General features: G+C 58.0%; 1 protein-coding gene across 4 annotated transcripts; it reads right to left on the bottom strand.

Moving 5' to 3' along the window:
* Positions 1–316: 316 nt before the first annotated feature.
* On the bottom strand, positions 317–6,579 carry LOC137150560 (cyclin-dependent kinase 5 activator 1-like). Of its 4 annotated transcripts, none has more exons than XM_067544499.1 (3): positions 4,034–6,579; positions 2,654–2,803; positions 317–1,301 (listed from the first exon to the last, which is right to left on the bottom strand). In XM_067544499.1, the coding sequence occupies exon 1, from the start codon at positions 5,753–5,755 to the stop codon at positions 4,805–4,807; it is 951 nt and encodes a 316-aa protein (XP_067400600.1). In that variant the 5' UTR covers positions 5,756–6,579; the 3' UTR covers positions 317–1,301; positions 2,654–2,803; positions 4,034–4,804. The 4 variants fall into 4 exon arrangements, with proteins under 4 accessions (XP_067400600.1, XP_067400601.1, XP_067400599.1 ...); XM_067544500.1 differs by having other exon boundaries at positions 3,997–6,579; XM_067544498.1 differs by lacking the exon at positions 2,654–2,803.
* Positions 6,580–14,474: the final 7,895 nt, after the last annotated feature.

The following is a 14,474-nucleotide window of genomic DNA, read 5'->3' on the forward strand; positions in this document are numbered from 1 at the left end:
TATCCTGCTTGATTTGGGCATCAGAGGAGTATCCCAGCAGCCGTCACACCAGTGCCAAATACACCTATAAAATAACCGCTCTACGCCTACTCGAGATTCCCCTCCGTGAGCACCCTGGGCACACATTAGATGTTTCGGCCAGTCTCAATCTGGGAGCTCATATGCAGCTAATTATCCACCACGATCCCTCCACCCCCAACCTTTTGCAGAGTCACGACTTCCCTGGCCGCACGGCCCCATTGTGAAAGTGCGGCCTGCGTTCTCCATCCCCAGCTATCTCAAGGCGCTCGCTCGTTTCATTAAGTAGAAGGCTTCGTACAGCAGATTTTTGTCCCCGATTTTATTTTGCATAAAGTGCCGTGGTCGTCAGCAGAAAATACTCGACCCCCCACTGCTCCCGGCACCCTGCAACGAGGCTCCGTCACTGGAGCGCCTCCGGGGGGCTGGTCGCTCCCAGCAATGCCACATTTAGAAATCGGACTGAAATAGTAAATATTGCAAACAGATTTCAAACACCTCTGGGGGGGGGGGAGGGAAGCTTTTGCTTTAAATATCTACGTGGTCTTCATTCCACACCGGGAGAGGCAGAGACAAAGATAAGGCTCCTAAGTTTCTTGGTAACACAGCCAGTTTGCAAGGTGAAACCTCACGCGTTTCCCCACTGGAGTCCCATGGTTCTTTGGGCTTTGTAGCAACAGTGGCCACCCTGGCAGGGACCACGGGACAAGTTTCTGTCCACAATCACCCCCAGACCCGTCAGTTCATTGGGCGTCTTTGGGAGTCGGGGGGAAAGAAAGAGGCTGGACCGCTCCACCCAGATAAATAGTGGTTCCAAGGAAGGAATGCAAGAAATATTAAAAATAAGCAGAGTCCAGTTCCACTGAAAATGCATCAGTCCTGACCCTAGGAATGGTCTTGAATTTCCTCCCATTCTGGAGGAAAATCCAGAGCGGCGTGTGTTTGGGCAGGGAGGATTCCTCCCCAGCCCCCCATTTTAAATAAGAAACTAACTGTTTTCAAAACAGCTACACAAATGGAAAAAGAGAGAGCGACAAATTAAATCAATCATCTTTACATGCACAATCCTCACACACCCGATCGCGACAATTTATACAGGGCTATTTACACAACAGCATATCCACCAGGGGACGGGAGCAGTCGAGGAAGGTGGAAAGGGTGGGGGTGGATGCTGGTTTAGCAGCAACTGGCGTGGATCTTGCTGATGGTCCCGATTTTAGGGTCACTCTCAGGGGCTGGGTGGCAGGAGACCAGACCTGAGCTTCTTTAGACGCGGAGTTGATCTTTGATTAAAAAAAGAGCAAAAGTCATCAGCCAAACCCCGTTCCAGTTATTGATGCTCTCTCATATAAAAATATACATGTAGCTATGATACACTATGTGTGTGTGTATATATAAAGGGACTTCATATAGCCGGCATAGAAATAATTTATCTATGCACACAAACATAGCTGCCAAGCGCCCAGTAGATGTGCAGGAGTGCAGATGGGGTGCTAGGGAAGGGCTGAGCCAGCTCCCATTGCTGTGAAGGGGGACTTTTTGTCTTTGCCCTAATGGTGACTTGGAAGTGATTTATTTGCCGGCTGGTGTTGTGCCCTCGCTCGGCTGCATCGATGCATAAAGAAAGGCCTGAGTCTGGGGGGTATTTTTAATCTGATTTGTTTTTCCCCTTACAAATCGTAGGGGGTCGATCTGGAGTGTGCTGGAGGAGATGCTGGCCGCCAGCAATATTTACTGTGACAGCTCACACCTTGAACAGGTGACTAACAAAGATGTCCTTTCTCCCAGGCATTACTTGGGCATTGGTCTTAATAGCTGTCAACGCAAAACACAAAACTAGCCAAAAGCCCCTTCCCCACACTGGCTGGATCTCGCTTCGCTAGGTCTTCGGATGCCAGAGAGACAAGTCTTGAATATCTCAGGTAAAAATAAACCCCTTTTGTATTGGTCCAACTTCTCAGGCCTAATTTAGTCATCATAAAGGGAACAGCAAAAGGCACAAGCCCCATTTCTTTGCCGGCCCCCGTTAAGAGGGAGCAAGAAAGAGCCCAAGAACCGTTTCCTGCCTCCTCCTCTAAGGGTCAGATCACGGGAGCAGAACTCCCGGAGCTGGGGCTTTTTGGAGCTCTGCCTGGGGTGACATTGTTATGGGCGTCAGAACTAACCCGGCTGTGGCCCAGCTGAGCCGTGTTTGATTCTAGCACCAGGAACCTTTGATGATGAGCCACATTAGAAGAACGAGGTGCAGTCTCTGTGCAGGCTTAACGCTCAGGCTAAAAACTCCCTGACCAGGCGGTTCTAAAATCTGACTGTGGCTGTAGCTACCATGGTGCTGGTCCCGGTGCCTGGCCCTCAATTAACCAATTGGCACCACACCGGGCACTGACATACCATGCAGCACTCTGAGTTCCTGCAAGAGGTCACTGTGAACTCCCCACCCCACACAAAGCTGAGTGGGATGAGCCTGACAGTGGGTGCCTGACAGTTCTCATCAGCAGGGCGGCGCCTCCACAGGAAATCCTGATGCGCAGGGTATGGATTCGTCACAACTCCCCAGCAGCCCCGGGGTTTCCCTGCCCTTAGCTCTGCATGCATTTGTCAGCTGCCCCATTCCGTGCAGAGAGCCGCTTCCAACCTGGCACCAGCTCGTGGTGGAGAAGCTCGAATACAGGACTCGCTCTTGTAGTTTACACGCTTCCCTTGGAAAGACTCTCTTGGCTTCAGGCTTCAACAGGGGCCAAGAGGCACCAAAGCCGGTGGCAGGTAAAGCTTCAACCCCCAGGTGCTGGAGATGGAAGAGACCTATTAGATCTTCCAGCCCGCCCCCGGCCATGCAGGATTGTCCCCTGGCCTCCTAGCTAGATTCTTCGGCGGCTGCCCTCTGGCTGCAGTGTCTGAGCACCTTGCCTCGAGGTTTCCCTGCAACCAAGCTTGCAGCTCAGGGCTCTGCCTGCAGGATGAAAATCTTCCCAGTTCTGACAGTAATTCCCTCTGTGTCCTGCTATGTGCCTCAGTTTCCTCATCTATCAAGTGGGGTGTTAATACTGACCTACCCCTCAGGAGGGACTGGGAAGATTCATGGGTGCTTGGAAAGAACTCGAAGGGCTAGTTCGTGCTGATTACCCACAACCCAACAAGCTCCGCAGGGAGGAAGAGTGTCCCTGATATCCACCCTCCCCCTGCAGCCCATTTCGGTCACACGGCCCTGCTTATGGGGACACCCTCCCCTGGAACCGCCCGGAGCCGGCCCTCCTCCATCCATTCAATCCCTGAGCAACATCTCTGCAGCGGATTCTGCACATCCTGTCCCTGGATCCCATCTGCAAACACCGCTCAGAGTGAGCACATGGGATGCTTCGCCGAGAAGGGGCACAGCCGGGGGGGCTGAATTAGCCAGGCTGGGGGTAAAGGGGGGGGGGGCTGGGCCCAAGGCAGGATCAGCCCCAGAGAGAGAGAGAGGGTGGGTTAGCACGTCCCCCCAACCCTGCGGCCAGACTAGCACCAGGACAGACGAGCAGACAGAGACGCCAGCTGTCAGACCCAGCACTCACGCCTGGGGAGGGGGGTTAGAGGAGACTTTTCCAGTGAGGATTAGTCAGTGTAACTCCTTTGGAGCAAAGCTAAGAGGGTCCCAGGGGAGAATTAAGGAGCAAAGGGGTCCAGTGGTCACTGACACCCTAAGGGACCTGCCAGATGACGGGGGCAGGGAAACCCGCAAACAAAACCAACGGGGCGCAGCCTTGCAGCCCCTCTGGGGGAATGGTCGGTACCTCCCCCCCAGCCCTGCCTCCCCCCAGCCTGCCTCTCTCAGCTCCACTGTCCCCTGCTCACAGCCACACAAGCAGGAGACCTGCCTGCTCCACAGACTATTCACACACTCCCCAGATCCCAACGCCACACCCCAGAGAATAAAAGCCAGGATGCTATCAGCATCCTCCCGCCACACACTGGTCCCCATCCCTCCGCACCCCCACGCACCTGGAGATGAATTAGGAGAGGGGCATCGGCTACTTACACCAATCACTGTAAAGACGCAACATCCAGCACCAGTCCTAGGCAGCAGAGGTCATACAGGCGCAGAAAGCCAGGATTCAGAGCGACTGACCGCAGGACAGCACATCTGCTGGCCCAGTGTCTGGCAATGAGGGGGGGGGAGGGTTTCTAAGCAAGACAGGGCTAGATCTAAAGGAAAGAATACACCTGTACAAATACATCACCAACCAAAGCTAAAGCGTGCGTGTGTGTGTGTGTGTGCGCGCGTGCGAGCACGCATGTATATTTTAGATCCTCCCCGGAATTTTTCCCGTTGCTTTGGAATGCATCTCAGCAGGCCCAAAAGAAGAAGAAATTCACAAGCCACGTACATAGCACTAAGGCGGGCCGGGGAGGCGGGGGGGGGGGGACACCTTCAGGCACTTATTGGCCTAGTAAAAGGGAAACAAAATATTGACAGCAGAAAAAGAGACTGCCTTTGGCTGCTCCTCTCCTGTCTCTGACTCGGACACTGAAGCGGAAGGCTGCCCACCCCAGCTCTGCCTGCATTGACATCCCCCTGTTGTTGGTTCATGGGTGTCTGACTCGCCGAGGGGTAAGCCAAGCCAGATTTCTTGTAAGTGCTTGGATGAGTCTGGCCTCGCTCGGGGGAGATCTGCCCCAGGGGAGTCAGAGGAAAATCACTGGCTCGCTGAAAGCTGGTCTGGAAAGGTCAGTCCAGAGCGAGGGCTGCACTGCACATGAGGTTGGCGGGGAGGTGGAGGGGGAGTCGGTTCTTCGTGCAAAGAGCCAGTCACCGGTCCAGGACACGAGCAAAGTCCTCGCGACAGCTGCCTTCGTTTTTGAGGTCGGCGAAGACCTGGGTGAAGTAGTGGGGGTCGGCGTTGATCCGGAGCATCTTGGCACTCATGGCGTTGATGATGCGAAGGCACCGGTCCCAGAAGGCATCCTTCGCGGCCTCCACCAGGAAGGGCTTGAGCGGGTAGGAGATCTCGTTGCCCATGTAGGAGTAGGACAAATAGAGGCAGGTGAGCAGGGCCGCCTGCAGGTCGTGCTCACTGCTGACGATGTCCCCGTCGATCACCTCCCGGCACAGCAGGTAGACGAAGACCACGTTGGCCGGGGTGATGAAGGCCTGGTCCTGCCAGCCCTGCAGCAGCAGCGAGCGGTCCACGCTGCGTAGCCACAGGATGGGCTCCGTGGGCGACAAGTGCTTGAGGCGGTAGCAGCGGCGGCAGAGGAACTCGCCCAGGCACTTGAGCAGCTCGCTGGTGGAGGCCTGGACGATGACCCGCCGCGGCGAGGCCGAGGTGCCCCCGCCACCACCCAGGCAGGAGCCCGGCTTGAGGGAGGTGACGGAGGTGGTGGAGATGCGCTTGGAGCTGAGCGGCGCCAGGGGCGGCCCGCCCCCGTCGTAGCTGGCGAGGTTGGCACAGGACAGCGACTTCTTGACGTTCTCGTGGTTGAGGTGGGCCACGTCCTTGGCGTGGGGGTAGTTGTTGTTGTTATTGTTCGCTGGGCCCTTGCCCCCATTGCGGGAGCCTCTCTTCTTGGTGGAGGCCACCAGCCTCTTCCAGGTCAAGGCCGGGATGAACATGGAGTGTCTCTTGAGGTTCTTCTCCGCCTTGGGCCCGCTGCCCTTGGCGCTCGGCAGGGCCGGGTAGTGGGCCAGCGAGCCGGACGAGCCATCGTCGTACAGGCTGGCCTTCCGGGAGCCCGGCGAGAGGGACAGCACGGTGCCCATGCTGAGGGCGGCAGGGAGACGGATGAGGGAGCCAGGAGGCTAGGACCCAGCCAGGCCGGCTGGCAGTTAACGCGATGGGGCTGCAAGTGCAAACCGGAGCAGCCTGCAGCTCATCAGCAATCCGGAGCCAGGGCAATTGGCTAACGAGCGGGCGGAATTGAAGGCAGGCCGCTAATTAGCAGCGGGGCCCGGCGCGCACTTACATTCAGCAGCAGCCTCGCCCCGCGGGAGCCGGGTGCGCGAGTCAGCCGCACGCTGGAGTCGGAGCCCCGCCGGCCGGGCCCGCCCAGCCCCATCGAATCCAGCCGCCGGCCGGGCGCCTGCCGCACAGGTTCGCGTCCAGCCTCCCCCCCCGGTCAGTGGGGCGAGGCTGGGAGCCGGGCGACCCCCCGCAGGGCTCAGGGCTGCTCCCGCAGCGGCCGGGGCTGCAGCCCGAGGCGTGGCCGGGCCATGGGCTGGGGCGAGCCGCCGGGGCGAACCGGGGCCGGGCCGTGGGGCGGCGGGCCCCGGGGCTGAGCTCGGCGTCTAGGCGCGGCGGCGGGGCGATGCCAGCGGCCCCCGGGCGAACGGAGCCATGGAGGAGGAGGAGCTGCTGCCGCTGCCTTGCCTGGATGCCCGGGCGGCCGCCGCCCCGCTGCGGGGCTGGATGCTGCGGCGCCGCGTCCCCGCGCTCAGAGCATCCCCGGCGCTGCCTGCGCGCTCCTCTGCGCGGCCTGGAGGCGACAGCGGAGCCCGGGCGGGGGAGCTCCCCGGCGCCTCGCCTTCCCTGCCGGCGCTGGCGATGCACGCCCGGGGAGGCCAGGCAGCGGCTGAGCGGTGGCGGGCGGCGGAGGGAGGGAGGGAGCGGCGGAGAGGGGCTGGTCCTTACCCAGCTGCGCATCTCCGGCAGATGCGCATCTCCGGCAGCCGCCACCCGCCGCGCATCCCCGCGCCCTGGGGCAGAGCAGCGAGCCGGGCTGGGTGGGTCTCTGGCTCCCCCTAGAGCTGGGCCGCTGCAATCGATTTGACCGGCTCGAGAGAGGGGTTCTCCCCCCGCCCCCCCGTTTCTCCCCGCCCAGGGGCCACTCCGAAGTCCCCTCCCCGGGAGAGCAGCGTGGCGTGGGGGCGCTGAATATAGCACCCCGCTAGAAATGCTTCCGGCCTGGTGCAAGGCGGTGCAGGTGGGGTACCCCCTCGCCCCCCCTTTTCCAAGCTGGGTGCCTCCCCACCCCCCCCCCAAGTGCTAGGCGTAGCAGGCCTTTTCCAGGCCCTGGGGAGCGCTTGAGGGGTGCAACCATCTACAGCCTGGGTGGGGGGAGGGGGGTGTTCTCCATAGGGCTTGCTGAATCTGCGGGCACCTGCTGGAGGGGGAATCTTGCTGGCTGCAGTGGGGTTGCACGGCCACCAGATGCATGGTGGGCTGCGGCAGGGAAAGGGCCAGGAGAGAGGGGTACCAAGAAGCAGCCAGTGCACCCGCAGACATCCTGTCGCATCGCTGCCCAGTCCGTGTCCTCCCAGCCCCCACAGTTTTGGGGTGAGAGGGGGAACGGCACTGACCGCACCCCTGGAGCCGTGGCTGTTTTGGCTTCCCCGCTGGGGTGAAATCTCCCCCTCCCCCACAAATTCTGCAAGAATGCGGCTTTCCCTGGGCTGGGCTGTGGTGCGGAAGAGGGTTCAGGACAGAGGATTTGCCCACACGGACCAGGCAAGCTAGGCACCCTGCCGCCCTTGAGCGTGCTGCCTGCCCACGGCTTTGGAAAATCAGCCATCTAATGCATGCAGTGGGGGAGGGACAGGCCCCTGCAGCGGTTAGCTGGCACCCTGATCATCAGCCCCACTGGCCAGTTCCTGAGCGCAGGTCACCCGTCTTACTGTGGTGGGTCACAGCGTGAGCCAGGCTGGTCTCAAAATCCAGCTGCCGCCTGTGACGCCTGGGCTCCCCACGGGCCTGGATGTCACTGCTGGGCCACGCGGAGTTGCACCTGCCCCGTGGGGGCAGAAGGGTCCCCGTCTTGTCCCCGCGTTTTTCGCAGGGTTGCTGATGCGGGATTTCATCGCACGCAGCAACTGCAGCCTTGCCCACGGGAAACAAACCAGTGCCCCTCTGATTGGCTGCCTTCCTCACCTCCAGGGGAAGAGCAGCCAATCAGGGCTGCTGCAGGAGGCAAGCAGAGCTCTTCTCTCTCCCCTCCCTCCCCCCCAACTTCTCAGGAGCCAAGAGATGTTTTTTGGGAGCGGAAGCGGGAGCAGAAAGAGCCCAGAAACTCTGCTCCTACCTGCCCTCCTGGGAGAGGTGGGCTGTCTGCTTCTCGCCTTCCCCTCTCCATCCCTGCAATGCCAGGCCCGGGAAGGGAAGAACCCCGGGAGCTGCTGGAGGAGCAGGGGTGCACAGAGGGGCAAGGGGCAGAAGTGAAGTGGGGGGGGGGGCTGGGGAGATGGAGGAGGGGTAGAACTGGCTGGGGGTTACATCATGAATTGCGTGGCTGTGGGCTGGGCAGAGGAGGCACAAATACATTTAATTAGAAGTGGGGGAGGAGGGTGGTCTGCAACCTCAGGCAGCCCCTGAGAGAGAGACCTATGAGGGGCCAGAATCACCCTGCTCTGTACACGGGGGAGCTTTGGCAGCCCTCTGACTACCCCATCTTCTCCGCCACCCCCCCCCCCCGCCACTCCCCTCCACACACACTAGGTGAGGATCGTTCAAAAATCAAGCACTCAAAAAACAACACCATGATCTTTAAAGAGCTCTCCTGATCTGGGAGCCAGTCTACATCTCTTTCCCCCCTCCCCTGCCCCTCCCACACACACACACGAAGGAACTGTCCCACATTGAGGTGTAATTTGAGGTTTTGGAAGAAATTGATAAATTAAGCATTAGTAAGTCACCAGGACCAGATGGCATTCACCCAAGAGTTCTGAAGGAACTCAAATGTGAAGTTGCCAGACTAACTCTGTCCCAGGAAGACAGCTAATGTAATGCAGATTTTTTTTTTTTTTTTTTAAAGGCTCCAGAGGTGATCCTGGAAATTACAAGCTGGTAAGCCTGACTTCAGTACCAGGCAAACTGACTGAAACTATAGTAAAAGAACAGAATTATCAGACACCAAGAGGAACGTGCTTTGTTGTAAAGGAAAATCATGCCTCACCAATCTACTAGAATTCTTTGAGGTTATCAACAAACAAGTGGACACGGGTGAGCCAGATGATACAGTGTACTTGAAATTTCGGAAAGCCTGTAACAAGGTCCTTCAGCAAAGGCTCTTAAGTCAAGTAGGCAGTCATGGGATAAGAGAAAAGGTCCTCTCCTGGAGCAGTATTTGGTTAAATGATAGGGAACAAAGAGTAGGAATAAATGGTCAGTTTTCAGAATGGAGAGAGGTAATAGTGGTGTCCCCCAGGGATCTGTCCTGGTACCTGTGCTGTTCAACATCTTCATAAATGATCTGGGGAAAGGGGTGAACAGTGAGGTAGCAAAGTTTGCAGATGACTCAAAATTATTCAAGATAGTTAAGTCCAAAGCAGACTGTGAAGATTTACAAAATGATCTCACAAGACTGGGTGACTGGGCAACAAAATGGCAGATGAAATTCAGTGTTGATAAATGCAAAGTAATGGACATTGGAAAACATCATCCCAGCTATACATACAAAATGATGGGGTCTAAATTAGCTGTTACTGCTCAAGAAAGAGATCTGGGCGTCACTGTGGATAGTTCTCTGAAAACATCCCACTCAGTGTGCAACAGCAATCAAAAGAGCTAACAGACTGTAGGAACTGCTAGGAGAGGAAGGGATAATAAGACAGAAAATGTCATAATGCCCCTATATAAATCCATGGTACACGCCCATCCTGAATGCTGTGTGCAGTACTGGGGGTCTGATCTCTGAAAAGATACGTTAGAACTGGAAAAGGTACAGAGACAGGCAACAAAAACGTATGGAACAGCTTCCATGTGAGGAGAGAGTGAAAAGACTGGGACTGTTCTGCTTGGACAACTAAAGGGGGAGATGATAGAGGTCAATACAATCGTGAGTGTTGTGGGACCCAGTGAATAAGGCAGTGTTATTTACCCCTTCACATAACACAAGAACCAGGGGCCGCTCAATGAAATTAACAGGCAGCAGGTTTCAAACACACAGAAGGAAGAACTTCTTCACACAATGCAGCCTGTGGAACTCGGGGATGGGGTGAAGGCCAAATGCATAACTGGGTGCAAAAAAGATTGAAACAAGTTGACAAGGGATAGGCCCACCATTGGCTATTAGCCAAGATGGCCAGCGACACAACCCCCTGCTCTGCATATCCCTAAACCTCTGAGTGCCAGAAGCTGGACTGACGACAGGGGTTGGATCACTCGATAACTGCCCTGTTCAGTTCACCTGGGCCGGTCATTGTCAGAGACAGGATACCAGGCTAGACGGACCATTGGTCTGACCCAGTATGGCTGTTCTCATGTGGAACAGTGAGCGAACTGATCCACTGTGGGGCTTGCCAGCTCCCCCTCTCCCCTCCGGAGCCAGTACCCCCTTCCCCTAGGGCCTCAGGGCTTCTTTCCCACCCTGCCCCCACCCCCAAAAGAAGGCAGCTGGGGAAGCTGTCTAGTGGAGCACTGGGATCCCTCACTGAGTGCTGGTTCTGGATGGATACCCCCCCTTCGGGCGGGAGGAGCCGGGTGGGCTGTGGGCTGGGCTACGGTGGCAAAGGCTGGAATGCCTGCAGGGCGGCGTGGCCTGAAACTGCCTTTCACTGAGTGCCTTCCACTCGTGTTATCCCCACTAGCTCCCTCGCAGTGAGGGGCCCACCGATAGCCATGACGGCGCCGTGGCAAGAGCCTGTGCCCCGTTTGCATGAAATGGGCCAAGCCGTAGCCTCCCGGGTACCCCCCTGCACGCCGTGCTGTAGCGTGATCCTCACGCCGGTTGAACTTCAGTGGGAGCGTTCCCTGCGCCAGGGCCGAGTCAGATCTGAGGCTGGCCTGAAACGCAGGAGCGCTCGGCCAAGGCGGCTCTCGGTGGGCAAAGCCTGCCCTCCGTTGAGTCATCCACACCATGCCCGTGACCTGCCGCTGCCTGTCGATGCTGGATGCTCACTTCACCGGTCGGTTCCAAATGCCATCTGACGCGGGGCTGGACAGGTAAGCTACGGGGGAGGGGTTAACAGGGACCTGGGGGGGGGTCCAAGCAATTCACATTTTTATCTCCACATCAGTAAAAATAGGCTCTTGCCTGCTGCTGGCTTTCTATTTTGGGGCAGCCTTCGTCTGTGGGAATGAAGGGGGAGGAGGAGACGCTGACTGCACAAACAGGAGAATCGATTTCTTATGGAGCACAAAAATAGAGCCCTGAGCAAATGGGCTGCTGTGACCCCAGGGGGATCTGACCCGAGGGTGAGCTCTGGGGGGGGCATTACGTGGCGTCTAGTAAGAGCCAGGCATGGGCAAGAGCTCAGCGCAAAGGGAGAAGTGTAGGGGGCTCATTCTTCCCTCTCTGACCCAGGGTTACGTTGCTGGGACTGCCCGGAAGTCAGGGGTGGGATGCTGATGTGTCAGAGTGGAGAATCGAGCCCCCGTGCCACCCCGTTCTGCACTGATCAGTGGGGCTGGCATCCTCTTTTCTGGCCAGCGCCATCAAAGGGGGACATGAGCAGCAGGTCTGGTCCCATCCAGCAGGGGCAATGGTAGATGTGCGCACACCACACACACACACACACACACACGACACTCAGGCTGTGTATGCTATGCGCACAGAGCCACGCAGCTCCGGCTGGAACAAGAAGCCATGGGGCTGGAGGGAGCAGTTTTAACTCGCACCGACTTCAGGGGGTGACTCGCCTATTTACGGAGGGCAGGAGTCAGCCCCGGCAGAGCTGGTAGTGCTGCACGATGAGCTGGGGGATTCGCCTGTGATTCCCGAGGGCTGGGGCGTGCACCAACAGCGCCACCTCTAGAGGTGAGCGCTCATTAACCTGTGGGAGGCAAGCAGGGGTGACGTACTGGGACCCACGCCCCCGGGCTCACCATGAGGGCCTAGTGTGCCAGTCACAAATCCAGGCAATACCGGCGGGGGCTTGGCTTAGTAGATAGAGCCGTGACGTAGGACTCAGGAGACCTGGGTTCTCTGCCCTCAGCCGGCTGGACAGCCTTGGGCAAGTCACAGCCCCTCTCCTTGCCTCAGTTTCCCCAGCTGTAAAGAGAGGATGACGATGCATCTCTTCTCAGTCACCCAACCCCCCTCCTGCTCCACCGTGCCCAAGTCAACCCCCTGCAGTGCTGCCTGGCTGTGGAGTTGCTTTGGTGTTGCTCTGGCATTTGCCATGTGGTAACTGGCTGGTTTCTTACCCCCATTTGCAGGGTAGTGGTGGGGCTGGGGTGGGGGAATGGATCTGTCCCCAGCTGCAGAATCCTCCTTGCTCTGACCCACAGAGAGGAGCCTGGATCTCAGCTGTGCAGCTCGGGCTCTGCTCCCTTTCCCCTCCCCACGTTAGTGAGCCGCGGGTGGCTGGCCCAGGCATAGCTCTGCTCACTGGAGCTTGATGGCTGGCGAGGGGAGAGAACCACCTTTGCCTCCCTGTGTGAAAACAAGCCCTCGGGACCTCCCTTCCTCACTGTCATCTCAAGGACGGGGTGACACGGTTTGTTCCCCCCCCCATGCGTGGGCGTGGAAATGAAAGAGCAGAGGCACCCACACGCAGGGCGAATGGCCAAGTGCGTATGTGCTAGGGAGAGACAGCCCCGTGCGGATGGGTGCGCCCCTGGGGCACCCAAAGGCGTCAGGGAGGTGCCCGGTTAGAGCACCAGGCCGGCTGGCTGGAGTGATCAGCCATGGGGGGAGAAGTGTGTGTGTGTGGGGGGGGGGAACGACACACACACATCTCAAAGAGAAGAGCTGCCCTGGGGGAAGAGAGCCGGGACAAAGAGGGACGGAGCGATGATGACGTAGAATCCCTGGAGAAGATCTACGTAGCGAGCTCCTGCATTTCCTTAGGAGGCAGGTTATTAACAACTCCGGGATCTGCGCCGATGGGACGGGCAAGTCTCTGTCCTGCTCTTTGCTTCACCCGCTGGCGTCTCTCACTGATCACGTTGCCAGGTCCCCTCTTGTATGGGCAAATGCTTGGGAAAGAGGGTGGGGCGTACCACGGCAGGAGGCAGTCACGTGGCGGGTGAGGTACTGGCAATAACAGACCTGGGTCCGATCAAAGCTCTGACCTCACCTCCCTTGTGTGTCTGATATTCCGGGACTGACATGGCTCCACCAACACCTGCTGACCTCTGCGGCAGGTGTCCCAGCGTCCCTGCTAGTGAGTAGGCTCTGCCTTGGGCCCCTCCGTTCAGCCCTGCCTCCTGGGAACGTGACAGCTGGGCAGAGCTGAAGGGCCATGCCCCCCCCAGAGAGGCGATCCCTGAGGTTGCAAGAACCTGGCCCCCGAAGGGCTGAAGAGAGCAGTGCCAGAAGCTCGAAGTGAACAGCTCAGAGCCAGGGCGCTGGGCCGGTCGCCCTGCCGTTGTGGCCGGGTGGGAAGCCCCAGCTCGAAGTTTTTGCTTTTCCGGTTGTGGGCATTTGGGTAACAAACAGAGCCTGGAGCCAAGAGCGAAAGAGGAATTTGGTGTGGTTGGTATTCCCCAGGCTGGCGGGGAAGCTGGCGTCTCCCAAGGGGGAATATGCCCTTTCTGACCAGGGGGAGGTTGGTTGATAAACCCACCAGAACTAGGTGGGTGAGCCAGAGAATCACCCCTGTTCTCATCAGGCCTGCCCAGGGGGGAGCACACCCCCCCCATCACGCCCTCCCGGGACATCTGATGGGAGTGACCAGCCCCTCTAGTGCAAATCTGGCCAGAGACAGGCTGGGTGTCCGTAGCAGGGAGGTAGTAGACGCCCACAGTCCTGGATTGCCTCATAACTCCTGCTGCTGCTGCCAGGGGAGACGTTCCTACCCCCATGGCCATCCCAACGATGATGCTGGCGTAGGCCCCTTGGGATGACAGCCTGAGCTTGGCGCCTACACGCGCACACACCCCAGGGCAGAGCACGGCCAGCAGTATTTGCTCGGAGCTAGGGTAGAGGCTGATCGTGGTGCTGGGTGCCAGGCAGACCAGCACCCTGAATCCTTCACCCTGTGTAATGTGGCTGAGCAGGGCTGGATGGAGCCAAAAGCCTCGGCACCTCCTGCTGGTCACCTGGGTTTGGCGCACAGCAGACAGCCGAAATCTTACCGGGGGAGAGGGGGGAGAGAGGAAAGGACTCTGAGTCCAGCCCTGGCATTGGTGTGGTTCTTGGTGCTCATTTAACTCTAACACCTGAGAACTCCTCTTTGTGAAGGATCGCACCTCCCTGACCCCGAGCTGGAGGCTGAGACGGCTCCCAGCCGAGGTCCCCAGTTCTCGGAGTCCTCCAGTGGAAGCAGAGATGAGAAAGCCTCTGAGGTTAAAAGAAAAAAAATCTGGTTTTTGAACGGACCTCCTGAGGCACAAATCTAGGTGGTTGGTTTTCCTTTGCAGGTCACTTTAGAGATGAGCAGAGTTAGGAACTGTCATGTCCCCAGAAAAGTCCCCATCCCTGCCCCCCAGACCCCAGGGCACTTTGTCACACAGGGTTGGGTGACCAGACATCCCGATATTAGGGGCTTTGTCTTATATTTGCAACTATTGCCCCCCCTGAAAAAAAGTGTCCTGCTATTTCACACTTGCTAGCTGGTCATCCTACACAGGACTAACGTGCATAAGCCATCACACACTCACACA

This window comes from Emydura macquarii, unplaced genomic scaffold (assembly GCF_026122565.2).
Source record: "Emydura macquarii macquarii isolate MOO-44397 ecotype Brisbane River unplaced genomic scaffold, CSIRO-AGI_Emac_v2 contig_973, whole genome shotgun sequence".
NCBI lineage: Eukaryota > Metazoa > Chordata > Testudines > Chelidae > Emydura > Emydura macquarii.